General features: G+C 44.0%; 1 protein-coding gene across 7 annotated transcripts in view; it reads left to right on the top strand.

Moving 5' to 3' along the window:
• Positions 1 to 26,117, top strand: part of DNAH9 (dynein axonemal heavy chain 9) — a 285,306-nt gene that overhangs the window by 113,658 nt on the left and 145,531 nt on the right. For all 7 annotated transcript variants that reach the window (XM_086358784.1, XM_086358783.1, XM_086358785.1 and 4 more), the window contains 7 exons: positions 1,318 to 1,456; positions 2,527 to 2,814; positions 6,008 to 6,218; positions 11,904 to 12,031; positions 14,755 to 14,863; positions 16,015 to 16,162; positions 16,824 to 16,998. In XM_086358784.1, the coding sequence (XP_086214910.1) occupies positions 1,318 to 1,456; positions 2,527 to 2,814; positions 6,008 to 6,218; positions 11,904 to 12,031; positions 14,755 to 14,863; positions 16,015 to 16,162; positions 16,824 to 16,998 (1,198 nt within the window). The remainder of the gene's footprint in view (positions 1 to 1,317; positions 1,457 to 2,526; positions 2,815 to 6,007; positions 6,219 to 11,903; positions 12,032 to 14,754; positions 14,864 to 16,014; positions 16,163 to 16,823; positions 16,999 to 26,117) is intronic.

The following is a 26,117-nucleotide window of genomic DNA, read 5'->3' as shown; positions in this document are numbered from 1 at the left end:
TTTTCCTGCACCACAGTTCAAAAGCATCAGTTCTTCACCAATCACTCTTCTTTATGGTCCAACTCTCACATACATACGTGACTACAAAAAACCAGAGCTTTGACCATACAGACCCTTGTCAGCAAAGTCAAGTCTCTCCTTTTTCATACACCATCTAGGTTTGTCGTAGCTTTCCTTATAGAGAAATGCAATAAAGACACATAACTACTCTAAGCTCCTATTACATACCTCATAATTTTAAAATTAAGTAATTGTAGGGGCTTCTCTGGACTTCCCAGGTGGCATTAATGGTAAAGAACCCCCACCAATGCAGGAGATGTAAGAAACATGGGTTTGATCCCTGAGTCAAGAAGATCCCCTGGAAGGGGGTATGACAACCCACTCCAGTGTTCTTGCCTGGAGAATCTCATGGACAGAGGAGCCTGACAGGCCACAGTCCATAGTGTTGCAGAGTCGGATGCAACTGAAGCGACCAAGCACAGCACAGCGCAGGGACTTGTCCAGCAGTCCAGTGGTTGAGACTTCGCCTTCTAATGCAGTAGGTGGGATTCAATCCCTGGTCAGGGAGCTGAGATTCCATGTGCCTCATGGCCAAAAAACCAAAGCATAAAACAGAAGCAATGTTGTAACAAATTCAATACAGACTTTAAAAAAAAGAAAAGAAATACAAGGGAAAGATATTCTTTAAAAATGAAATAACCATAAAATAAAATGTTACTAGAAGTAGAAGGAAAAGTCACAGTAAGTTCTTATATACAGATAAAAATTCCCTTCGGTATTCTATTTCTCATTTTGTGGCAAGGTGGGGTTAACAGGTACTGACTTCAGCTCTTGGCATTGGGCGTTGGCATTTGTATGCAAATAAGTGTAGAATAATCTCTGAGGGTCTGGACTTGGAGAAGACAAGTTTCAGGATGAAAACTAGACAGATTAGAGAGACTCGGTTCCTCAACAGTAGCCCCAAATCTGTGATAACTTGGGGCTAATTACTAACCTGTAATCTGCTAATTACTCAGGCTTCACTAATCTGTGCCTTGTGTAAGGCACACTAAACTTAGCTTTAAGACTTGAGTCATAGCTCCAACTCTGTTCCCATCTGATCACATCATCCATCACCTTGAGTGGGCAAGTCCACTCCCTGTTTACCCTTATTAATTCATTTTAACATTGAAAATCTTCGATGAAATCATTGGCAAGGTCTCAGTTTCCACCCTCACACATGCCTTCATCTATGATCTCAGCCAGTGTCTCTTGTCTCACAAGCTCCTGTCCAGGCGTGGCTGGGGACCCAGTCAGCCCTATGTCTCCCTCTCACAGGCCTTGTGCAATGGTTGTCCCGGACTTTGAGTTGATCTGTGAAATCATGCTGGTGGCCGAAGGATTCATCGAGGCACGGTTATTAGCCAGGAAGTTCATCACCCTTTACCAGCTGTGCAAAGAGCTTCTCTCTAAACAGGTAACCCTCCCTGGTTACACCAGGTGACCACTCAAGTGTGATATTCCCAGCTCTGGATAGATTCTGGAGCTGGGGTATTAGGGAGACATAGCACCTTCTCATAATAGATTCTTTACTGTCTGAGCCACTTATCAGACTTCCCTCTATGGGCTTCCCTCATAGCTCAGTTGGTAAAGAATCCGCCTGCAATGCAGGAGACCCCAGTTCAATTCCTGGGTCGGGAAGATCTGCTGGCAAAGGGATAGGCTACCCACTCCAGTATTCTTGGGCTTTCCTTGTGGCTCAGCTGGTAAAGAATCCGCCTGCAATACGGGAGACCTGGGTTTGATCCCTGGTTTGGGAAGGATCCCCTGGATAAGGGAAAGGCTGCCCACTCCAGGATTCTGGCCTGGAGAATTCCATGGACTATACAGTCCATGGGGTTGCAAAGAGTCAGACGCGACTGAGGGACTTTCAGTTTTTCAGTTTCATAGTAGATAGTCACTGTGCCTATCTAAGCATATTCAAAGCTCTGCAGACTTCTATAATAAAGATACTTCTATAAATAAACTATAACAAGGAAACTTCTGTAATAAAGATACATGTTTATTATCTTAGCTAAGATAATAAAGATACATGTTTTTTATTAACTAAAAATTTAGCTTAGCTTAGCCCAGCATTTAAAAAATAAACCTGTTTGGCCGTAGCGCTCCATTTTTTAATACAATGCTTAGTAACACCTCGTAGACTACCAGTGTCCCATAAGAAACATTGCATGGCCAGTGAAAGCCCTTGGAGGGAGCGGTCTCTGCCTGAAGGAACATGAAGAAAACTGGGGAGAGAGAGTCAGACATCAAATGGCACCCCAGTGCTCTTTGTTTCTGGCCCTTAAATGTGGCTTCTTTCCAGGCCAGACCAGGAACTAGGAACCCAGAATCTTCATCTGCTATGTCGTAGATCTTTTCTTTTGCCCCCAACTTGACCTCCCAAGCGACCTAGTAGTGACATGATATCTCATTCTGCTGACACGAGCCTGAGCCTGTGGGTCCCGAGTTCCAGCATCTCTAGTCTCAGCAGCCCCCTTCCCCCAGGATCACTACGACTGGGGCCTGAGGGCCATCAAGTCTGTGCTGGTGGTGGCTGGATCCCTGAAGCGAGGAGACCCTGACCGGCCTGAGGACCAAGTCCTGATGCGCTCGCTGCGAGATTTCAACGTCCCCAAGATCGTGACTGACGACATGCCAGTGTTCCTGGGCCTGATCGGGGACCTGTTCCCTGCCCTGGATGTCCCTCGGAGGAGAGATCTCCACTTCGAAGCTCTGGTTAGGAAGGCGGTGATGGAGCTGAAACTCCAGGCTGAGGACAACTTTGTTCTCAAGGTACATGGGGTTTTTCCTCCCGCTCGAGATTTGTCTCTTAATTCTTTTCTTTGACAATGGGTTACACTTCGTCCTTAACCCAAAGGGCTGCTCTCAATGTACAGATATTCATCGACTTTGCAAAAACTCAGTTGACTTCACTAGCTCTTTACAGGGGCTTCCCTGGTGGCTCAGGGGTAAAGAATCTGCCTACAATGCAAGAGATGCGGGTTTGATCCCTGGGTCAGGAAGATCCCCTGAAAGAGGAAATAGAAATTCTCTCCAACATTCTTGCCTGGGAAATCCCCTGGACAGAGGAGCCTGGCGGACTACAGTCCATGGGATCTCAAAGAGTCGGACGTGACTGAGCAACTAAACAACAGCAACAGCTCTTTAGAGGGACACCCACAGTGTGGAATGTGTCATAGGAATGCAAGAGAGGGACAGAGCCCCTACCATCGGGGGTTCACATTCTCACAGAGGAATGAGACACAGGCTCTGTTATATCGTGTTCCTTTCCCGTGAATTACTTCATGCACCATAACAACATTGATGCATCTCAGAAACGTTACTTTCTGCAAAAGTATTCAGCAAAAATAACACTTAGGGCAAAGAAGGCTTCCCTGGTGGCTCAGATGGTAAAGAATTTGCCTGCAGTGCAGGAGGCCCAGGTTTGATCCCTGGATCGGGAAGAACCCCTGGAGAAGGGAGTGGCTGCCCAGTCCAGTATTCTTGCCTGGAGAATCCCATGGACAGAAGGGCCTGCAGGGCTACGTCCACGGGCTCCAGGGTCATAAAGAGTTGGACACGACTGAGTGACTACCACTTTCACTCAAAATGTACAGAGTATTGTACCCAAAGCCCTAAAAACTCAGCAATGTGTTATTTCATCAAAAAGCTCTGGTTTGAGAAGGCATCCTGCAGTCTTTTAAAAGCGATAATATTAACTTGGGAAGAAAAGGAATAGTCCCATGGAAGTGTGAAAACTGGGAAGGAGATATAACAGTAAATTTCTGGAAAGATGGAGAGAGGATGGAAGAAGACTGACAAATCAAGCAGAGCAGAGGGGGTTGCAGGTGTAGAAAGGGCTCAGGGGACGAGGAGCCAGGAGGCCTCCAGTCTGCCAAGCAGAACCTCGGAGCAGCTCTGGGCTCAGAGCAGGTAGTGAAGGAGGGCAGGGAATGAGGAAGAGAAGTGAAAACAGCCAGGAGGGGGGAACGTTAAGACACATCATAATGGGATTTCAGAAATCAAGGGTCAAGAGGTAAAAATGAAGGTTTTGTGGCTGGGTGATGGATTGAGGTGTACAGGTGACCCACGAAGGAATGAAATTCAGGATGATGTCAGAACCTCTCACCAACAATATCAGATAGTACTGGACAAGGAAACCATTCCTTCAGATTCTGAGCGGAAACGATCTCAAAACTCCATTATGTGCCAGATTATCAGATATTTTCAAGGAGTTACAGATTTTATTAATATTACACAGGCATCCTATTCGATTAAGCTATTTGAGAACATACTACAACAAAACATGGATGAAAAACAAATGTCATGGGATTCAAAAATTCAAGAATCAAATAAGGGAAGTCTTTGAATTATCGCTGTCAGCAGACCTAGAAAGCAGTTAACCCAAATCAAGGCATTTCCATGGTCTCTAAGGAAAAGGACCTCAAAAGTAGACAAGGCATATAAATGGCAAAGAGAATCACTGAAGAGCTTCAGGCAGTCATCTACCTGGTATGTGTGTGTGTTGAGGGATGAGAGACAAAATTAGAAGCTGATTTGGGCCAGATTGCAACAGGGCCTTGTAAACCAGTGTAAGGATTTGGGATTTCATCACTGAAACTTAGGAGAACCACTGAAAGGACAACCTGATGACAGTGACAGGATCACATTTTCATTCCAGTAAGCATACAAGAGTGTAAAAAGGTGAGCCTGAAGGCAAACTACATCAAGAGTGATGATGCCTCCCATGTGACCACTGTCCCCCAAGGAGCTCCTTGACACCAGCCTCATCAAGCCATCTGGTCAACCACATCATGCTCTGTCACACCACAAGCCTTTGTGCTGTTTCCTCTGCCTGGAATATCCTTCCCATTCATCTTCTTGGCAAACTCCTACCCACCCTTGAAGCCCCAGTTCAAATGCCCCATCCCCTGTGAAGCCTTTCATATTCCCTTTATCTATATAAAATCTACTGTTTCTTTCTATCTGTTGCCATAATGTCCATGTTCACGGGGTTCTCATGGCAAGAATACTGCAGTGTGTTGCCATTCCCTCTTCCAGGGGTGGGCTGATGCTTTCAAATTGTAGTGCTAGAGAAGACTCTTGACAGTCCCTTGGACAGCAAGGAGATCAACCAGTCAATCCTAAAGGAAATCAACCCTGAATATTCATTGGAAAGACTGATGCTGAAGCTCCAATACTTAGGCCACCTAATGTGAAAAGCCAACTCATTGGAAAAGATCCTGATGCTGGGAAAGATTGAAGGCAGGAGGAGAAGAAGGAGGCAGAAGACGAGCTGGTTGGATGGCATCACCAATGCAAAGGATGTGAATTTGGGCAAGCTCCAGGAGATGGTGAGGGACAGGGAAGCCTGGTGTGCTGCAGTTCTTGGGGTTGCAAAAAGTCAGACGTGACTTGGCTACTGAACAGCAACAACAGTCTCTTTTCACAGCATTTAGTAAATACATCAGCTGTAGCAGTTATGCCCTTCTTGCATGTGTGCATGTACTCAGTTATGTTGGACTCTTTGCAACCCGTAGACTGCAGCCCACCAGGCTCTTCTGTCCATGGGATTCTCCAGGCAAGAATGTTGGAGTGGGTTGCCATTTTCTCCTCCAAGGGATCTTCCTGACACAGGGATTGAACCCACATCTCAATTATCTCCTTACATTATAGCAGTTTGTCAATATGACTTGCTTCTCTATCAGACTATGAGATCAGGGAGGGCTGGAGAGTCATCTCTGAATCTCTCTCACCAGACACACTCTCTAGCACTTAGTGGTTACTAATAATTACTCACATGATGAATAAGTGAATAAACGAATCATGTTGCCCCACATTTAGGACCCCATTTTATCCTGGGGGGAGTAACCCTTCCTGTGTTGACCTCAGGTCTCACTTCAGGCATCAGACGGGCTCACAGGGGAGTGGTGGGGATGTGGGTGAGTGACAAGCGGTCCCTCTGGCCGGATTCTGTGTCTCCCAGGTGGTCCAGCTGGAGGAGCTCTTGGCAGTGCGGCACTCCGTGTTCGTGGTGGGCAGTGCAGGAACTGGCAAGTCGCAGGTGCTGAGGTCCTTGCACAAGACCTACCAGATCATGAAACGCCGCCCTGTCTGGACTGACCTCAACCCCAAAGCGGTCACCAACGATGAGCTCTTTGGCATCATCAATCCAGCCACACGAGAATGGAAGGACGGTAAGGGCAGGATGCTTCTGTCTTAGCTACTTGGGCTGATGAGAAGGCAGTGGGGAGGGTGCGGAGGAGGGAAAGCCGAGCTGATCAGTTTGGGGTGGGAGGAGGTGAAAAGAATCAAAGAAACTGATTTTGGCTTGGAGAGGAGCATCATCCATTGGGGTATTTTCTGTCCTTGGGGATTTTTCAGCTCATAGAGAGAATAAACCAGGCAGGCCTTCTCAGCTGCAGTTCCGTGATTGTGGACTGCAAGTCATGGGGTTCCCGGCATTGGGTGTGACATTGCCTGGCAGAGGGTGTGACATGGGTCAGGCAGGGAAGCCCACCTCTCATTCCCAAAGGAGCAGGCAGTCTAGCGTCCCACAGAGGGTACCTCCCTGTCAGTACCACCCCAGGAGTGATGGGGAGGCTGCTACAGAAGACTCATCTCAGAAGCATCCTGGGACCACAGGAAGATGTGTATAGGATGGGGCGTCCCAGGTGGCTCCGTGATAAAGAATCCGCCTGCACTGCAGGAGGCATGGGTTCAATCCTTGTGTCGGGAAAATCATCTGAAAAAGGAAATGGCAGCCCACTCCAGTATTCTCGCCTGGAGTGCCCCATGGACAGAGGAGCCTTGCCGGCTGCAGTCCATGGGGTCGCAAAGAGTGGGACAGGACTTAGCGACTGAGCACATATGCATGTGTGCAAGTGTATAGGATAATACAAACACTGCTCCCTTTTATATGAGATCTTGAACATCCATGGATTTTTAGTGTCTGCAAGAGTTCCTGGAGCCAAGGAGCTGGTCCCTTCTACAGTGATTCAGATTGTCCGAAACCCATGCTCACTTGGGGCTGACCCCAGCGTCGCCTTCTGAGAATTGAAAATTGTGACAGGTGTTGAAAGGGTATCCTGTCACTGGGAGAGAGCAGAAAAGAAAATGGAGAAAACTCTCCACAAGCTGATCAGATCTCTTTCCAAAAGCAGTGTGGCTTCCTGAATGTGGTCATCTCAGGTCCCGCCTAACATCCCAGTGACTACATCAGGGTATACTGCCTGTTGTTGTTGTTCACTGGCTCAGTTGTGTCCGACTCTTTGCAACCCCATGGACTATATAGCACGCCAGGCTTCCTGTCCTTCACTATCTCCCAGAGTTTGCTCAAACTCTTGTCCATTGAGTCAATGATGCCATCCAACTGTCTCATCCTCTGTCGCCCCCTTCTCCTCCTGCTCTCAATCTTTCCCAGAATCAGGGTCTTTTCCAATGAGTCAGCTCTTTGCTTCAGGTGACCAAAGTATTATAGCTTCAGCTTCAGCATCAGTCCTTCCAATGAGTATTCAGGGTTGATTTATTTTAGGATCGACTGGTTTTATCTCCTTGATGGCCAAAGGACTCTTAAGAGTCTTCTCCAGCACCACAATTCGAAAGCATCGAATCTTTGGCACTCAGCTTTCTTTATAGTCCAACTCTCACATCCATATTTAACTACTGGAAAGACCATAACTTTGACTATACAGGCCTGTGTCAGCAAAGTGATATGCCTGGATTCCTCTAATTTAGGGTCTTCCATCAGAGGCCTTGAAAAATGGGACTTAATGAGTAGCCTCTCTAATTTTTATTTCACTATTAATGAGGCTTAGCATCTTTTCCTTCTTAGCGGTCTTAGTAATTGGCTCTTTTGTAATTTTATTCCTCCTTATTATATTCTTATCAGTGTATAAGGTTTTTTTTTAATACATCAAAGACATTAAACTTTTATCTGTTATATGCACCAATAATGGTTTTGATCTGTCTTCCATTTGCCTACAGATACTTCATGACATGTTTACCATGTACTTTATAAAAGGAAATTATGTCTGTCTAGTCTTTTTAGCATCTGGGATTCCTATTTAGTTTATGACTCTAATTTTAGAGCATAATATCATAAATTTGGACTTAAAGATTCTTTTCACATTAACATTTTTTACTCATCTGAAGTTTATTTTGGGGCTTATCTGGGCTTCCCAGGTGGCACAGCGGTAAAGAACCCACTTGCCAATGCAGGAGATGCAGGTTTGACCCCTGGGTCAGGAAGATCCCCTGGAATAGGAAATGGCAACCTACTCTAGTATTCTTGCCTGGAAAATCCCACAGACAGAGGAGCCTGGTGGGCTACAGTCCATGGGGCTGCACATAGTCAGACCCGAATGATCACAAAGTATGAGGTGAGGTAGAGAATCAGCTTTATTTCCTCCCAGATGGATAATTGACTGTGAAATCTCCATTTATTAAGTAAAGTATCCTTTATCTCTGAATCTAAATTCCAGCTTTTCACATGTGCAGTTTTCCTTTGGTATCCCTGGGATATTGGTTCCAGGAACTCCTGCAGACACTAAAATCCACAGATGCTCAAGATCTCATATAAAATGGAGTAGTATTTGCTTTATCCTATACATATTCCTCCTGTAAACTTTAAATTATCTCTAGACTATTTATAACACCTGACACAATGTAAATGCTGTGTAAATAGTTGCAAAAACAGTGTAAATGCTGTGTAAATAGTTGCTGCTGCTGCTAAGTCGCTTCAGTCATGTCCGACTCTGTGCAACCCCATGGACTGCAGCCTACCAGGCTTCTCCGTCCCTGGGATTCTCTAGGTAAGAACACTGGAGTGGGTTGCCATTACTATTGTTGCTAGAATATGCATGTTGCTAGACTATGCTAGAAATAGTTGCTAGAGTATGGCAAATTCAAGTTTTGGTTTGGGGAAATTTCTAGAATTGTTTTTTTTTTCCCGAATATTTTCAATCTATGGCTGGTTGAATGCACAGACTTGAAATTCGCATATTGAAAGGGAAAATTGTATTGACATCTGATTCTGGGTTTTCTATTCTGTTCCATCACCTATATCTAATCCTGTACTAATGTCATTCTATCTTAATTATTATCATTTTCTATCATTTTCCTGTCTGATGAGGTAAATCCCTCCTTAATACTTTTCTGTAATTTCTTTGCTAGTCTTAGATACTTCTTCCATCTTAAATTTAAGCTCACATAATATAATTCAAATTTTAAAATGTGAGAATTTTAAAGTTTTATTAAATATACTCATTAAATATGGAGAAATATACAAAAGTTTATAATAATCATAAATCTATGTTCCCTAAACAAGAGATCTTCCAAGTAAATGGAATATAACTTTTCAAAAATTTTAAGAATTTGATAAAAATAGAAATACAGTGGTTTATATTAATACTTGGAGAAGGCAATGGCAACCCACTCCAGTACTCTTGCCTGGAAAATCCCATGGATGGGGGAGCCTGGTAGGTTGCAGTCAACGGGGTCACTAAGAGTCGGACACGACTGAGCGACTTCACTTTCACTTTCACGCATTGGAGAAGGAAATGGCAACCCACTCCAGTGTTCTTGCCTGGAGAATCCCAGGGACAGCAGAGCCTGGTGGGCTGCTGTCTATAGGGTCGCACAGAGTCGGACACGATTGAAGCAACTTAGCAGCAGCAGCAGCAGCATATTAATACATATTTTTCAATATTAGAAAGATTCAATAGACAGAAAAATAAGTATAGGAAAAAAAGAATTAGGAAATGCATCATCAAACACAATGTAACACAAAGATATAGAACTTTGCATCTTGTAAATAGAAAATATTCCTTTCTTGATAGGTTCGTGGAACATTTCCAAAAATTTAAAGTTTAGCTGGGCACAGAAGAAATTGTAATAAATTCAAAAGTATCCATTTTTCAGGCCACTTTGTTGGATACTAATATAATAGAATTAGAAACAAATAGCAAGAAAATGACCAAAAATAATTTTATTACTTGCTGTCAAGAAATACCGAGCTCCTGGATTAATGGGAAAATTTAATTGTAATCCTTCTTGGAAGCAAAATAAAGAATGTTTATACAGAGACCTCTAGGACACATCTAAAGCCAATAATGAAAATTTCTAAACTCTCATTATTACAGAAGATAGGCCAGAAAAAAAGGAAATCAGTATCCATTTTAATAAATTATTCAAAAAGTAATAAACTAAACCTGAAGAAAGATGGGAAGAAACTAATGCAAATAAAAGCTGAAATTAGTGGGAAGGAACAAAAAAGTATAGGAAGGATAAATAAATATAAATATCGGTTCTTTGTAAAGACCGATAAGTCCATTGTGAGCATGATTAATGGGGGTAAGAGAGAGTAAAAGTAGACAAGATAAGGAGTTAGAAAGAAGATATAACAGTAGATATAGACAAGATTAAAAGAGACACAATTAGATCATACATATTTGAAAAACTGAAATAGATGATTCCCTAACCAAATATAATTTTAACAAAATTTACTCAATGAGAAGTAGAAAAAGTAAACTAATGAAATGAAAAGTTTTTAAATAGTAGCTGAGTTAAGAAAAGATAATTCCAAAATCATAAAAAGCACACCTCTTATTTCATTTTGTGAAGCCAAAACAATTTTGATACCAACTTTTGTGCAGAACCAAAAAGAATAGCCCAACTTCCATTAAAATTAAGAATAAACCAAAGAGATCTATTACCAACATTATTATTCTGTTTTGCCTGTGGAAGTCTAGAAAATGCAGTTAAAACAATAAAATGGAATCCGTGGTATAAACTGGAAGAAAAAGACAATTATTAGTTTGGTGATTGTACAGCTTTATATCTAGAAAATTCAAGACATTATTGAAAAATCATTAGAATCAGTAAGAAAAAGCATTAAAGATAACTCAGTATAAAGTGAAGTACACCAAATTTAGAAGCTTATCTCTGTACTAACAGTAGCCAACTAAAACTGAAAATACAGGGGAAAAAATTCCATTCACAATAACAATAAAAACAAATGCTTAGGAATACCTTTAGCCAAAGAGATACATTGAAAATGCTGTAAAAATTTATTAAGGAACATAAAACAATATTTGAACAAATGAAAAGACATACCATATTATTGACTGGGAAGGCTTAGTATTATAAAAAATCAATTCGATCCAAATTAAGATATAAATTTCATGTAATGCCAACTAAAATCACATCAGGCCTCCTCTCAAAGCCTGGGTTTGGCAAGATTTTCCTGGCCGCAGTTTCAAAGAATGAAACTTACCTAAGAAGGTTTCATGTAATTCCATCATGTTGCAGTTGCCTGTTGAAATGATTTGCTCAGTCCCTTGTCACTTTAAAACCTTGGACCATTTCCTTCTCCAGGGGATCTTCCTGACCCAGGGATTGAACCTGTGGCTCCTGCATTGACAGGTGGATTCTTTACCATTGGGCCACCAGGTAGAAGGGGATAAATATATGTAATTATAGTTGATTTGCATTGTAGTATGACAGAAACCAACACAACATTGTAAAGCAATTTTTCTCCAATGAAAAAGAAAACAAACTGGGACCATCATGTTTTCTTCTAGTTTTGTTGATGTCATTGTTGCTTTTGCTGATGACATCTGTTGTTGTCATTCTCATAAAAATTCAGATTGGAGCACAGAAAGAGCAGAACCTTGGGCATGATCAGATTTTTGGTAGAGTAGGAGAAAAGCCCAGTTCTGACCTGAATTTCCCGTGTACACCTCCTTCTGAAGGTTGTAGCTGATAGGGAAAGTTTGTGTTAAGAGAAAGAAGATTGATGGTGACCTGGAAATGGAGACATCTGTGGTTCCTCTTAGGACTGTTGTCTTCTATCATGTTGAGACATCTGTGGTTCCTCTTAGGACTGTTCTCTTCTATCATGCGGGAGCTTGCCAACATCACCCATGATGGGCCCAAATGGATTTTACTGGATGGTGACATTGACCCGATGTGGATCGAGTCTCTGAACACTGTCATGGATGATAACAAGGTACCAAGGGGGAAGAGGAGCCCCATGTCATCCCCAATCATGAGTGAAACCAGCTCCCCAGGCACATTTGAAAGCCTGGATTGCACAGTAGGGCTGGCTCTGAGTAAGGAATTATTACTGGTGTCTTTTAAAATTTGGGGGGGGGGTGGCGCTTTATTGAGATAGAGTCAACATATAACATTGTTATAATTGATATAAAACATTGTGTACATTTAAGGTATACAACCTGATGATTTGAAATACTTGTATATTGCAAAATGATTACCACAATAAGGTTAGTTGACAATTCCATCACCTCCCATAATTACCTTTGTGTGTGCCTGGTGAGAACTTCTAATATCTATTCTTTTTAAATTTTCTTAAATTGAAGTACAGTATAGAAATTCCTTAAAAAAAAAAAAAAAAACTAGAAGTAGAACTACCCTATGACCCAACAATCCCACTACTGGGCATATACCCTGAGAAAACCATAATTGAAAGAGATGCATATACACCAGTGTTCACTGCAGCACTTTTTACAATAGCTGGGACCTGGAAGCAATCTAGATGTCCACTGACAAGATGAAAGGAAACAGAAACTGTGATACATATATGCAATGGAATATTACTTGGCTATAAAAAAGAATGCATTTGAGTCAGTCCTAATGAGGTAGATGGACCTAGAGCCTATTACACAGAGTAAAGTAAGTCAGAAAGAGAAAGACAAATATCGTATATTAACTCATGCATATGAAATCTAGAAAGATGGTACTAAGATCTATTCTTTCAGCAGCTTTCAAGTACACAGTACAATATTGTTAACTACAGTCACCATGTCTTACATTACTTATTCATCTTATAACTGGGATGTTTATAATTGCCCACCCAATACTCCCATCCCTGGCAACCACCAGTTTACTCTCTGAGTTGTTGTTTTTTTTAAGATTCCATAAATAAGTGAGATTATCTATTGTTTGCCTTTCTCTGTCTGACATTTCATGTGCCATAATGCTCTCCAGGCCATCCATGCTGTCACAGACAACAGGATTTCCTTCTTCTTATGGCTGAATAGCGTTCCATTCTGTGTGTGTGTGTGTGGCATCTTCTTTATCCATTCATCCACTGACAGACACGTAGGTTGCTTCCACCTCTTGGCTGTTGTAAATAGCACTCCGGTGAGGACAGGATGCAGATAACTCTTCAAGATCCTGATTTCAGCTACCCGTAAATGGCAACCCACTCCAGTATTCTTGCCTGGAAAATCCCATGGACAGAGGAGCCTGGCAGGCCACAGTCCATGGGGTCGCAGGAGTTGGACACGACTGAGTGACTTTCACTCTCACTTCATCTTTAACAGGTGTCTCAGAACTGATTCATCCCATACAATAACTTACAGTTATCTTAGAGCCAAGCCATCACTCCCGTGTTTTTAGCATTGTTGTAATTTCCTTTAGAATCTTCCACATGTAGATCAATTCAGTATTTAGAGCTGCAAAGAATCTTAAATCATTTATTCAAATCTTTTTTCTAAAAGGGATTTTTGTTTGTTTATAAATAAAGGAAACTGATGATCAGAAACATTCTGAGCCTGTCAAGTGTCCTCAGTGGTGGTCAATCTTTATTTTATTTTTTTTATAAACATTGAAAACTGACTGCCAATAAAGAGGCTGTAAAGTTGGGAGCACTTAACTTGTTTGGAAAGCACACCCAGATTAGAGGTTTTACGGTGGCTTGAACATGTACGGAACATACTCTTCCAGAGGGAGCCCTTTAAAAGAAACAGTAGTTACATGAAACCTGAGCTCTTTTCCTTTAATTATCAATTTTTTTTAATATGGTCTGTTGTTGTTATTGTTCATTCACTAAGTCATGTGTGACTCTTTGAGACCCCATGAACCGGAGTATGCCAGGCTTCCCTGTCCTTCACTATCTCCTAGAGCTTGCTCAAACTCATGTCCATTGAGTCAGTGATGCCATCTGACCATCTCATCCTCTGTCACCTCCTTCTCCTCCTGCCCTCAATCTTTCCCAGGATCAGGGTATTCTCCAATGAGTAGGCTCTTCACCGGAGAAGGCAATGGCACCCCACTCCAGTACTCTTGCCTGGAAAATCCCATGGACGGAGGAGCCTGGTAGGCTGCAGTCCATGGGGTTGCTAGGAGTCGGACACGACTGAGTGACTTCACTTTCACTTTTCACTTTCACGCATTGGAGAAGGAAATGGCAACCCACTCCAGTGTTCTTGTCTGGAGAATCCCAGGGACAGGGGAGCCTGGTGGGCTGCCGTCTCTGGGGTCGCACAGAGTCGGACACAACTGAAGCGACTTAGCAGCAGCAGCAGCAGGCTTTTCACATCAGGTGGCCAAAGTACTGGAGTTTCAGCTTCAGCATCAGTCCTTCCAATGAATATTCAGAACTGATTTCCTTTAGAATTGACTGGTTTGATCTCCTTGCTGTCCAAGGGACTCTCAAGAGTCTTCTCCAGCACCTCAGTTCAAAAGCATCAATATGGTCCAGTTCATTCAAATCACTGACATCACTTAAACTTTTCAGACAGCTTATTTCCTGACTCAGTACACAGGGATGGTGATCAAGAAGCTACCGAAGGAGAGACAGAGGACTTTGTAGAAACTTTCAAAGATACTTATAATTGTAATGCCTATCAGGAATAAAAGCCAAACTCCCCTGAGCTGGTCTCACACCCTAACTCCTCCCTGCCTGCTGCACCCCTCCCCCGTGTCCAGGTGCTGACCCTGGCAAGCAACGAGAGGATCCCTCTGAATCCCACCATGAGGCTTCTCTTTGAGATCAGCCACCTGCACACGGCCACGCCAGCCACTGTCTCCAGAGCAGGTATGGACCACGAGAGGGAACAGCCGCATGCCTACTCAGCTGAAAACAGGTGCCTCTAGTGATACCTGTTTCGCTGGCTCTGACCAAAGCTCCAAGCAGGAGTCAGACATTGACCATCCAAAACTCTGGCCTAATCCTCAGCCCTAATCCATACCCATGAAAGTGAGCCAGTGCTCTACAGCTGGGATCATGTGAGTTTCTCAATTCAGAAATGTTTACAGTGACAGAAAGAGGAATAGCCCCTGAGCTGGACAACTGCTGTCTTCTGCACAGAAATGCCTCGAATTAGGCTACTTTCAGGCCAGTTCTAGCTTCCATGGAGGCTAGTGAAGATGATTGAGCATTACAAGTTCTCACTATATCTTGATGCAAAATGACTTTATACCTAAACTTTCCTGGTTAGGACATGGACTTGTCCTTTTGACGGGCTTCTCTGGTGGCTCAGTGATAAAGATTCTGCTTGCCAATGCAGGAGACATGGGTTTGATCCTTGGATCAGGAAGATCCATTGGAGGAGGAAATGGCAACCCACTGCAGTATTCTTGTCTGGAGAATGCCATGGACAGAGGAGCTTGGCAGGATACAGTCCATGGGGTCACAAAAGAGCCAGACACGACTGAGCAACTAAACAATATCCTTTTGGGGGCCACCATGAATGTGCACACTTCCTCACCATGACAAGTATTGCTGATCAATCACAGTCTTCTTTCCTCCTGAGCCTGGATTTGGCCTCAGGATCCTTCTCAACACTGCTGTCCATCAGCAATTATCAGGGCATCAGAGCTGACCCCAATAGCAAACCCTCTCAGATCTCAGCCAGATCTCTGTTATTTTCTTTTTCAAGATTTTTTTTTTTTTTGCTGTGGACCATTTTTAAAGTCTTTATTGAATTTGTTACAATATTGCTTCTGTTTTATGTTTCGGCTTTTTGGCCACAAGACATATAGGATCTTAGTTCCCCGACCAGGGATCGAACCTGCACCCCTGCACTGGAAGACAAAGTCTCAATCACTGGACTCCCAGGGAAGCCCCTCTGTTCTTTTCAAGGCCAGTCTTCTGTACATTTTTTTTAACAGAGAAAATAACTCTGGGGTGAAGAATATCCTGAGCTCTATGAACATGTCACTAAGCTATATTCTCTGTGCTCTCAGGGATCCTGTACATTAACCCGGCAGACCTGGGCTGGAATCCTCCTGTGAGCAGCTGGATCGACAGGAGAGAGATCCAGACAGAGAGAGCCAACCTAACCATCCTATTTGACAAGTACCTTCCGACCTGCTTAGATGCACTCAGAACAAGGTAGGCCAAGCAGTGAAGAAGGCGAAGAATTAAAGCAGCAACAAAGAGCCTGTTGGCTCATACCTGGTGTCCTGCTGATGTTCTATCCTGTCCCCAAAGTCAGACATCCCCAGGCAGTCCCCTCCAGGTGTGGCAGATGGCAGAGGGAACATACATTAGGATGGAGTTGAGATGCCTGTTGTCAGTCCAGGCAGGAAGAGAGGGGAGTGAAGAGAGGGAGATTTACAGAGCCTTCTGTGAGTGCTCTGCAGGTGTTTCTGGAGGAAATGCAAGTTGTAGTTGTTGTTCAGTTGCTAAGTCATGTCCGATTCTTTGCAACCCCGTGGACTGTAGCCCACCAGGCTTCTCTGTCCATGGGATTTCCCAAACAAGAATAGAGTGGGTAGCCATGCCCTCCTCCAGGGGATCTTCCCAACCCAGGAATCGAACCCATCTCTCCTGCATTGGCAGACAGGTTCTTTAACCCTGATCCATCTGGGAACCTAGATGGCTTGCTTATCAGCCACCCTGCGCCTCTATAATACCAAAGCTTTTGCTGCTACAAAGCTGCATGGAGTTGTCGGATCCACAGACACCAGCAAATTTCCATAGTCGTCCAACAGCACCACTAGGATGGAATAGTCCAGTGTTTTAGAACATATCTGGATCTCTCTTTCTTCAGATTTAAGAAAATAATTCCAGTCCCAGAGCAGAGCACAGTTCAGATGCTGTGCCACCTTCTTGAGTGTCTGCTGACCGAGGAGGACATCCCCGCAGACTGCCCCAAAGACACCTACGAGCTTTACTTTGTGTTTGCTGCCATCTGGGCTTTTGGTGGAGCACTGGTCCAGGACCAGGTAAGAGGGTGTGTGCTGAGGCTAACACCCACGCTAGCCAGCCGAGATTTGGTAGACGGAACAGCTAAATGTCAGAATTAACATGGGGGCATCAAACCATTTAGTTATGTCTCCCTGATCCTGCTGAAGACGTCAGCCCCCTTAGGAGAGCTTCCTGTAGTGAGACAGATGAGACTGAGCTGCGTTTTGTTGCTTTTTGATTCAGTGAATGTGTCCCTAATTTCTTGGACAGTTGTTGATTGAATTTGAAAAACTAGAGGTGTGAATACCTTACTTAGAAAGATGTGTGTTTTAGGTGGGATGGTGCTGTGCTGTAGAGGCTTGAGTAGGAGGATTCCCTTCCTAAAAACCTTCTAGAACAAGCATGCACCACTCTATACCAACCATCACATCTTCATCAGCCCTGAAACACAGAGCTGTCCATAGAAGGCTTCTGCTGTTGTTCAGTTGCTATGTCATTTTTGACTCTTGATGACTCCATGGACTGCAGGAGGACACTATGCCCCCCTGTCCTCCACTATCTCCAGGAGTTTGCTCAAATTCATGTCCATTGAGTCAATGATGCCATCCAACCATCTCATCATCTGTCACTTACTTGGCTTCCTGCCCTCAATCTTTCCCAGCATCATGGTCTTCTCCAGTGAGTGGACTCTTCCCATCAGGTGGCCAAAATATTGGAGCTTCAGCTTCAACATCAGTCCTTCCAGTGAATATTTAGGGTTGATTTCCTTTAGGATTGACTAGTTTGGTCTCCCTGCAGTCCAGGAGACTCTCAAGAGTCTTATCCAGAACCACAGTTTGAAGGCATCAACTCTTCATTACTCAGCCTTCTTTGTGGAAGAAGAACCATAGAAAGTTAGACCAAAGGTTAATTGACATCGAGTAGAAAAATGAAGTAGTATTTATCTCATGGTGTTTACTGCTGTGGTTTAAGGCTGTTTGGCATCCTGTCCTCTAAGCTTTGTGTATTCTCAGCCTTTTACTTTACTGCTAAGTCGCTTCAGTCGTGTCCGACTCTGTGTGACCCCATAGACAGCGGCCCACCAGGCTCCCCCGTCCCTGGGATCCTCCAGGCAAGAACACTGGAGTAGGTTGCCATTTCCTTCTCCAATGCATGAAAAGGAAAAATGAAAATGAAGTCGCTCAGTCGTGTTGGACTCTTGGCGACCCCATGGTCTGCAGGCTACCAGGCTCCTCCGTCCATGGGATTTTCCAGGCAAGAGTACTGGAGTGGGGTACCATTGCCTTCTCCAGTTTTCTCCAAATAAAAGGTACTTTACTTGGAAACAACGTAATTGAGGTTAGGCAGACCAGTCTTTTACAACTGACTCTAGCTACCAGGGTAGCTTAGCAGTAAAGAATGCTATGCTATGCTATGCTATGCTATGCTATGCTAAGTCACTTCAGTCGTGTCCGACTCTGTGTGACCCCATAGATGGTAGCCTACCAGGCTCCCCCGTCCCTGGGATTCTCCAGGCAAGAACACTGGAGTGGGTTGCCATTTCCTTCTCCAATGCATGAAAGTGAAAAGTGAAAGTGAAGTCACCTAGTCGTGTCCGACTCTTAGCGACCCCATGGTCTGAAGCCTACCAGGCTCCTCGGTCCATGAGATTTTCCAGGCAAGAGTACTGCAGTGGGATGCCATTGCCTTCTCCGGCAGTAAAGAATACACCTGCCAATTCTGGAGACATGAGATTGGCCTCTGGGCTGGGAGGATCCCCTGGAGAAGGAAATGGCTATCCACTCCGGTATTCTTGGCTGGAGAATTCCATGGACAGAGGAGCCTGGTGGGCTACAGTGGCGGGGTCGCAAAGAGTCAGACATGACTTAGTGACTGAGCATGCAGCAGCTACCAGGCAACATCATGTAGAGGCTGAGAATGTGGACTGTGGATTTGAATTCTAACTCTGCTACTTGTTACCTGGGGAACCTGGACAAGTAATTTAACATCTCTCTACCTTAATCTCATTACTGGTACAAAGAGCTAGAAAAGTTGCCCAAGTGTCTTTATCCTGATCCCCAAAGCTTTGGGTACAAGGCAGTGAAAGCGACAGTAGTGGTGCCCATTTCCCAGGACAGAAGTAAGGGTTAAACGGAGGGGTGCTGTTCTAACCGTCCACGTGTAAAACTCCTACAGTACTGCTTACTATTAATGTTCTCCTACTTAGGGCTTCCCGGGTGGTGCTAGTGGTAACCGCCTGTCAGTGCAGGAGGCTCATGAGACACGGGTTTGATCCCTGGGTCAGGAAGATCCCCTGGAAGAGAGCACAGCAACCACTCTAGTACTGTTGCCTGGAGAATCCCATGGATAGAGAAGCCTGGCAGGCTACAATCCGTAGGGTTGTAGAGAGTCAGACGTGATTGAAGTGACTTAGCACGCGTGCACCGTAAATATTCAATTTTATAGTAAGTATCTGATGCTTTTCTCACAACAGGGGATTAAGCCAAGCTGCAGTTTCTGGAAAGTTATGATTTACTCTTTCTGGTCTGGGTTGATTATGGGCTCTTCCAAAGAAAAAGGTAGGGGCTTCCCTGGTGACACAGTGGGTAAAAATCCACCTGCCAAGGCAGGGGACTTGGGTTCGATTCCTGATGCAGAAAGATCCCACGACCAACCCCCTACACCATGACTACTGAGTCTGTATTCAGCGCCCGCGCGCGGCAACCACTGAGCCCACGTTCCTGGAGCCCACGCTCTGCAACAAGAGAAGGCACCACAATGAGAAGCCCGCACACCAGAACTAAAGAGTAACTCCCACTCACCACAACTAGAGAAAAGCCCACGTGCAGCAACGAAGACCCAGCACAGCCACAATTAAAGAAATAAATAACTTTTAAAAGATGCAGCCCCTGACGTTTCAGCTACTGAAATGTCAGCAACCACTGCTGGTTTCCTCTCTTACACTGGTGCCGAGCAGGCTGTGAGGTATCAGGATAAAGACACGTGGTCAATTTTTTCTGTCTCCATGTAGAAAAATTTAAATCCACTCAGCTCTTTTTAAAAGCGAAAGAGAAAGCCTCCCTCCAGGCGTCCCGGGCTCTGAAGCACTTGGAGCTGTTGGCGGCCGTGCTGGCCCTGGTGGGTGGAGGGGGGCAGAGCACACGGGAGAAAGCTTTCAGCAGCAGGGACTGTCCGAGACCCCCTCACAGCCTGCATTCAAGCCAAACACGAAATAGCGCTGTAAATAGAAAAGTATGAAGGTAGCCAGAGTATTCACATCAGGAACACCCATGGTGCTTATATTGAAAAAGCTGTTATTAACGAAAAGCAGAATATAATACAAGCCCAGCCCATACCTGGGTAGACATTCCAATAAAAAGAGGGAGTGGGCAGGTGGATCCTGGCTAAATACTTTGCAGCAATCACAGGAAATTCTCTCTCAGAAGCAAATGCTTCTCAGCACGCTCTTGGGCACCTGGGTTCAACTCCCGATTCTTCTCTTTAAAAATAAATAAATAAATGAACTTTTTATTTTATATTGGAGTACAGCTAATTAACAATGTTGTGATAGTTTCAGGCTGAGCAAAGGGACTCAGCCATACATACACATGTACCCATTCTCCCCCAAACTCCCCTCCCATCCAGTCTGCCCCATAACACTGAGCACAGTTCTCTGTGCTATACAGTAGGCCCTTGTGGGTTATCCATCTTAAATATAGCAGTGTGGACATGTCCATTCCAAACTCCCTAACTGTCCCTTCCCCCGCCACCATTCTTTCCCTGACTCCCAATTCTGCCATCTGCTGCTAGGATGTAACCGTTGGGCTTTTGCTTTTTCATGCATAAAATAGGAGTAATTTTCAGTAGCCAGGCTGACTTAGAGCATCATGAAGATCAAACGAGGTGATTCCGTGTTTCCAAACTCAGCTCCATTGCACCACACTGTATGTCAGCCCTCCTGTTGTCCAGTTCAAAGGGCAGGAAGAGGACCAGAGACTTGTCGGAATCTAAAGGAGATGGAGTTCAAAAGGAGCCCCTTCACTGAGGTCGCTCAAAGAGCAGAGACACTCAAAGAGTCAAACTGAGAAAAGGCCGCTGGATGGCCCAGCAGAGGTGACCTTGTCTTTCTAGCGTCTAGTCAGAGTAGAAGGTTAGGTGCAGTGCCAGGCTTCAGGAAGCCAGACAGAGCAGTCCAGGGAATGGCTTGGCTGAGAAACTGACCGGGTAGCTCAAAGTGGAATTGAGAGTGAGGAAAGAGGGTCCCCCACCAACCTCCTTCTTTCTAGAGTTGGTCTGTGTCTTGGGTTCTCCATATAAACCTAAAATCTGGTTTTCATTAGGAAGCCAAAGGTCTTTAAGAATTTTTTTATTCCAAGGTAGACAACTGTTACGTTTCCATGAATAAACACTGTCAGCCAGAAAACAGTTGCTGTCAGGTAAGACATTTTTTAAGCTTTGTTTTGTATTTTCTTTTCATTTAGTTTTCATTGGGAATGGTTTTTCAGTAGCACTCTTAGTTCTGCTTAGGTGTTTTAGGGGGAAGCCCTCTTTTCCATAGTGTGATTCCATTTAAGAGGTTGTCTAAAAATTGTTTTAATTCATAGAAAGATTTTAATATCTGAGAGTACTCAAACTAAGGATGTAAAATTCCTGTGTGTGCGTGTGTTACTTGCTCAGTCGTGTCTGATTCTGTGACCTCATGGACTGCAGCTTGCCAGGATCTTCTGTCCATGGGATTCTGCAGGCAAGAATACTGGAGTGGATAGCCATTCTCTTCTCCAGGGGATCTTCTCAACCCAGGGACCAAACCTGGGTCTCCCTCATTGCAGGCAGATTTTTTACCATCTGAGCCACAGCGGAAGCTCATAAACTTCCCATATCTTCCTATTATGGTGAAAAAGCACAGAAAGCACAACCCTTGAAATCATATAACATTGGTTATTTCTATTTTTTGCACCTATTTTAAATTCTGTTAGTGTATTTAAGTAAGTAAGTGTTAGTCACTCAGTCGTGCCCGACTCTTTGCAACCCCATGGACTGCAGCCCACCAGGCTCCTGTGTCCGTGAGATTTTCCAGGCAAGAATACTGGAGTGGGTTGCCATTTCCTTCTCCAGGGTATCTTCCCAACCCAGGGATTGAACCCAGGTCTCCTGTACTGCGGGCAGATTCTTTACTGACTGAGCTAGTGTATTTACCTCATTGTAAATATTCTTGAGGGTACCTTTGCATTTTGCTTTTGACCTTGGATCTACAATTTGGATGTCAACAACTTCCCTAAAAAGCACCAGTATGTTAAGTTCTGATGTCATGATCCCGATCTGGGTTATTCATCTTTAATCTCGTTTTCAGTATCTGTTCAGCAGTATTTTTAATAAAGAATTACAGAGGAAAAAAAGAATTTCATCCAAGGGTCAAACATTGGGATTTGTTGCCCCTAACATTTCTTATTGCAGAGGACAGATATTAGGAAGATATTTTGTCCCTTTAATCTGAATTCACATCAGAATAAGAAGAGCAAACAAACCTGTCCTTAGAGCCTATTTCCATTCTCTTTTTAAGGTGCAAGAATTCAATCCTATTTACCAAGTAGGCAGCAAGTTCAGTTCACTTCAGTTCAGACCCTCAGTCGTGTCCGACTCTTTGCGACCCCATGAATCACAGCACGCCAGGCCTCCCTGTCCATGACCAACTCCCGGAGTTCACTCAGACTCATGTCCATCGAGTCAGTGATGCCACCCAGCCATCTCATCCTCTGTCGTCCCCTTCTCCTCCTGCCCCCATTCCTTCCTAGCATCAGTCTTTTCCAGTGAGTCAACTCTTTGCATGAGGTGGCCAAAGTACTGCAGTTTCAGCTTCAGCATCATTCCCTTCAAAGAAATCCCAGGGCTGATCTCCTTCAGAATGGACTGGTTGGATCTCCTTGCAGTCCAAGGGACTCTCAAGAGTCTTCTCCAACACCACAGTTCAAAAGCATCAATTCTTCAGCCCTCAGCCTTCTTCACAGTCCAACTCTCATCCATACATGACCACAGGAAAAACCAAAGCCTTGACTAGACGGACCTTTGTTGGCAAAGTAATGTCTCTGCTTTTGAATATGCTATCTAGGTTAGTCATAACTTTCCTTCCAAGGAGTAAACATCTTTTAATTTCATGGCTGCAGTCACCATCTGCAGTGATTTTGGAGCCCCAAAAAATAAAGTCTGACACTGTTTCCACTGTTTCCCCATCTATTTGCCATGAAGTGATGGAACCGGATGCCATGATCTTCATTTTCTGAATGTTGAACTTTAAGCCAACTTTTTCACTCTCCACTTTCACTTTCATCAAGAGGCTTTTGAGTTCCTCTTCAAAAGGTGGAAGATGACACCACCTCTTCATAAGGGTGGTGTCATCTGCATATCTTAGGTTATTGATATTTCTCCTGGCAATCTTGATTCCAGCTTGTGTTTCTTCCAGTCCAGCGTTTCTTATGACGTACTCTGCATATAAGTTAAATAAGCAGGGTGATAATATACAGCCTTGACGTACTACTTTTCCGATTTGGAACCAGTCTGTTGTTCCATGTCCAGTTCTAACTGTTGCTTCCTGACCTGCATATAGGTTTCTCAAGAGGCAGATCAGGTGGTCTGGTATTCCCATCTCTTTCAGAATTTTCCACAGTTTATTGTGATCCACACAGTCAAAGGCTTTGGCATAGTCAATAAAGCAGAAATAGATGTTTTTCTGGAACTCTCTTGCTTTTTCCATGATCCAGTGGATGTTGGCAATTTGATCTCTGGTTCCTCTGCCTTTTCTAAAACCAGCTTGAACATCTGAAGTTCACAGTTCACGTATTGCTGAAGCCTGGCTTGGAGAATTTTGAGCATTACTTTGCTAGCATGTGAGATGAGTGCAATTGTGTGGTAGTTTGAGCATTCTTTGGCATTGCCTTTCTTTGGGATTGGAATGAAAACTGACCTTTTCCAGTCCTGTGGCCACTGCTGAGTTTTCCAAATTTGCTGGCATATTGAGTGCAGCACTTTCACAACATCATCTTTCAGGATTTGAAATAGCTCAACTGGAATTCCATCACCTCCACTAGCTTTGTTTGTAGTGATGCTGTCTAAGGCCCACTTGACTTCACATTCCAGGATGTCTGGCTCTAGGTGAGTGATCACACCATCGTGATTATCTGGGTCGTGAAGATCTTTTTTGTACAGTTCTTCTGTGTATTCTTGCCACCTGTTCTTAATATCTTCTGCTTCTGTTAGGTCCATACCATTTCTGTCCTTTATTGAGCCTATCTTTGCATGAAATGTCCCCTTGGAATCTCTAATTTTCTTGAAGAGATCTCTAGTCTTTCCCATTCTGTTGTTTTCCTCTATTTCTTTGCATTGATCGCTGAGGAAGGCTTTCTTATCTCTTCTTGCTATTCTTTGGAACTCTGCATTCAGATGCTTATATCTTTCCTTTTCTCCTTTGCTTTTCGCTTTTCTTCTTTTCACAGCTATTTGTAAGGCCTCCCCAGACAGCCATTTTGCTTTTTTACATTTCTTTTCCATGGGGATGGTCTTGATCCCTGTCTCCTATACAGTGTCACGAACCTCATTCCATAGTTCATCAGGCACTCTATCTATCAGATCTAGGCCCTTAAATCTATTTCTCACTTCCACTGTATAATCATAAGGGATTTGATTTAGGTCATACCTGAATGGTCTAGTGGTTTTCCCTACTTTCTTCAATTTAAGTCTGAATTTGGCAATAAGGAGTTCATGATCTAAGCCACAGTCAGCTCCTGGTCTTGTTTTGGTTGACTGTATAGAGCTTCTCCATCTTTGGCTGCAAAGAATATAATCAATCTGATTTCAGTGTTGACCATCTGGTGATGTCCATGTGTAGAGTCTTCTCTTGTATTGTTGGAAGAGGGTGTTTGCTATGACCAGTGCATTTTCTTGGCAAAACTCTATTAGTCTTTGCCCTGCTTCGTTCCATATTCCAAGGCCAAATTTGCCTGTTACTCCAGGTGTTTCTTGAGTTCCTACTTTTACATTCCAGTCCCCTATAATGAAAAGGACATCTTTTTTGGGTGTTAGTTCTAAAAGGTCTTGTAGGTCTTCATAGAACCGTTCAACTTCAGCTTCTTCAGCGTTACTGGTTGGGGCATAGACTTGGATTACTGTGATATTGAATGGTTTGCCTTGGAAATGAACAGAGATCATTCTGTCGTTTTTGAGATTGCATCCAAGTACTGCATTTTGTACTCTTTTGTTGACCATGATGGCTACTCCCATTTCTTCTGAGGGATTCCTGCCCACAGTAGTGGATATAATGGCCATCTAAGTTAAATTCACCCATTCCAGTCCATTTCAGTTCGCTGATTCCTAGAATGTCGACATTCACTCTTGCCATCTCTTGTTTGACCACTTCCAATTTGCCTTGATTCGTGGACCTGACATTCCAGGTTCCTATGCAATATTGCTCTTTACAGCATGGGACCTTGCTTCTATCACCAGTCACATCCAACTGGGTATTCTTTTTGCTTTGGCTCCATCCCTTCATTCTTTGTGGAGTTATTTCTCCACTGATCTCCAGTAGCATATTGGGCCCCTACTGACCTGGGGAGTTCCTCTTTCAGTATCCTATCATTTTGCCTTTTCATAGGGTTCATGGGGTTCTCAAGGCAAGAATACTGAAGTGGTTTGCCATTCCCTTCTCCAGTGCACCACATTCTGTCAGATCTCTCCACCATGACCCGCCCGTCTTGGGTTGCCCCACAGGCATGGCTTAGTTTCATTGAGTTAGACAAGGGTGTGGTCCTAGTGTGATTAGATTGACTAGTTTTCTGTGAGTATGGTTTCAGTGTGTCTGCCCTCTGATGTCCTCTTGCAACACGTACCATCTTACTTGGGTTTCTCTTACTTTGGGCGTGGGGTATCTCTTCATGGCTGCTCCAGCAAAGCGCAGCCCCTGCTCCTTACCTTGGACGAGGGGTATCTCCTCACCGCCACCCTTCCTGACCTTGAACGTGGGATAGTGCCTCTAGGCCCCCCTGCGCCCACGCAGCCACAGCAAAGTCAGTGCCATTTCTTCCAAGTTCAGATTCATTGTCGTGCACCCAGCTCCCTGGTCTGTCCTGCTCTGCAGAAAACATTTCCTAAATTGCCCATTCTGAACCTCCTGAGGACTTTTCCTAGGTCT

Source organism: Bos grunniens, chromosome 19 (assembly GCF_055505025.1).
Source record: "Bos grunniens cultivar Pamir isolate PY7600 chromosome 19, Bosgru_T2T1.0, whole genome shotgun sequence".
Taxonomy (NCBI): Eukaryota; Metazoa; Chordata; class Mammalia; order Artiodactyla; family Bovidae; genus Bos; species Bos grunniens.
Note: the sequence above shows the minus strand (reverse complement) of the source record. Positions and strands in the feature narration are given on the sequence as shown.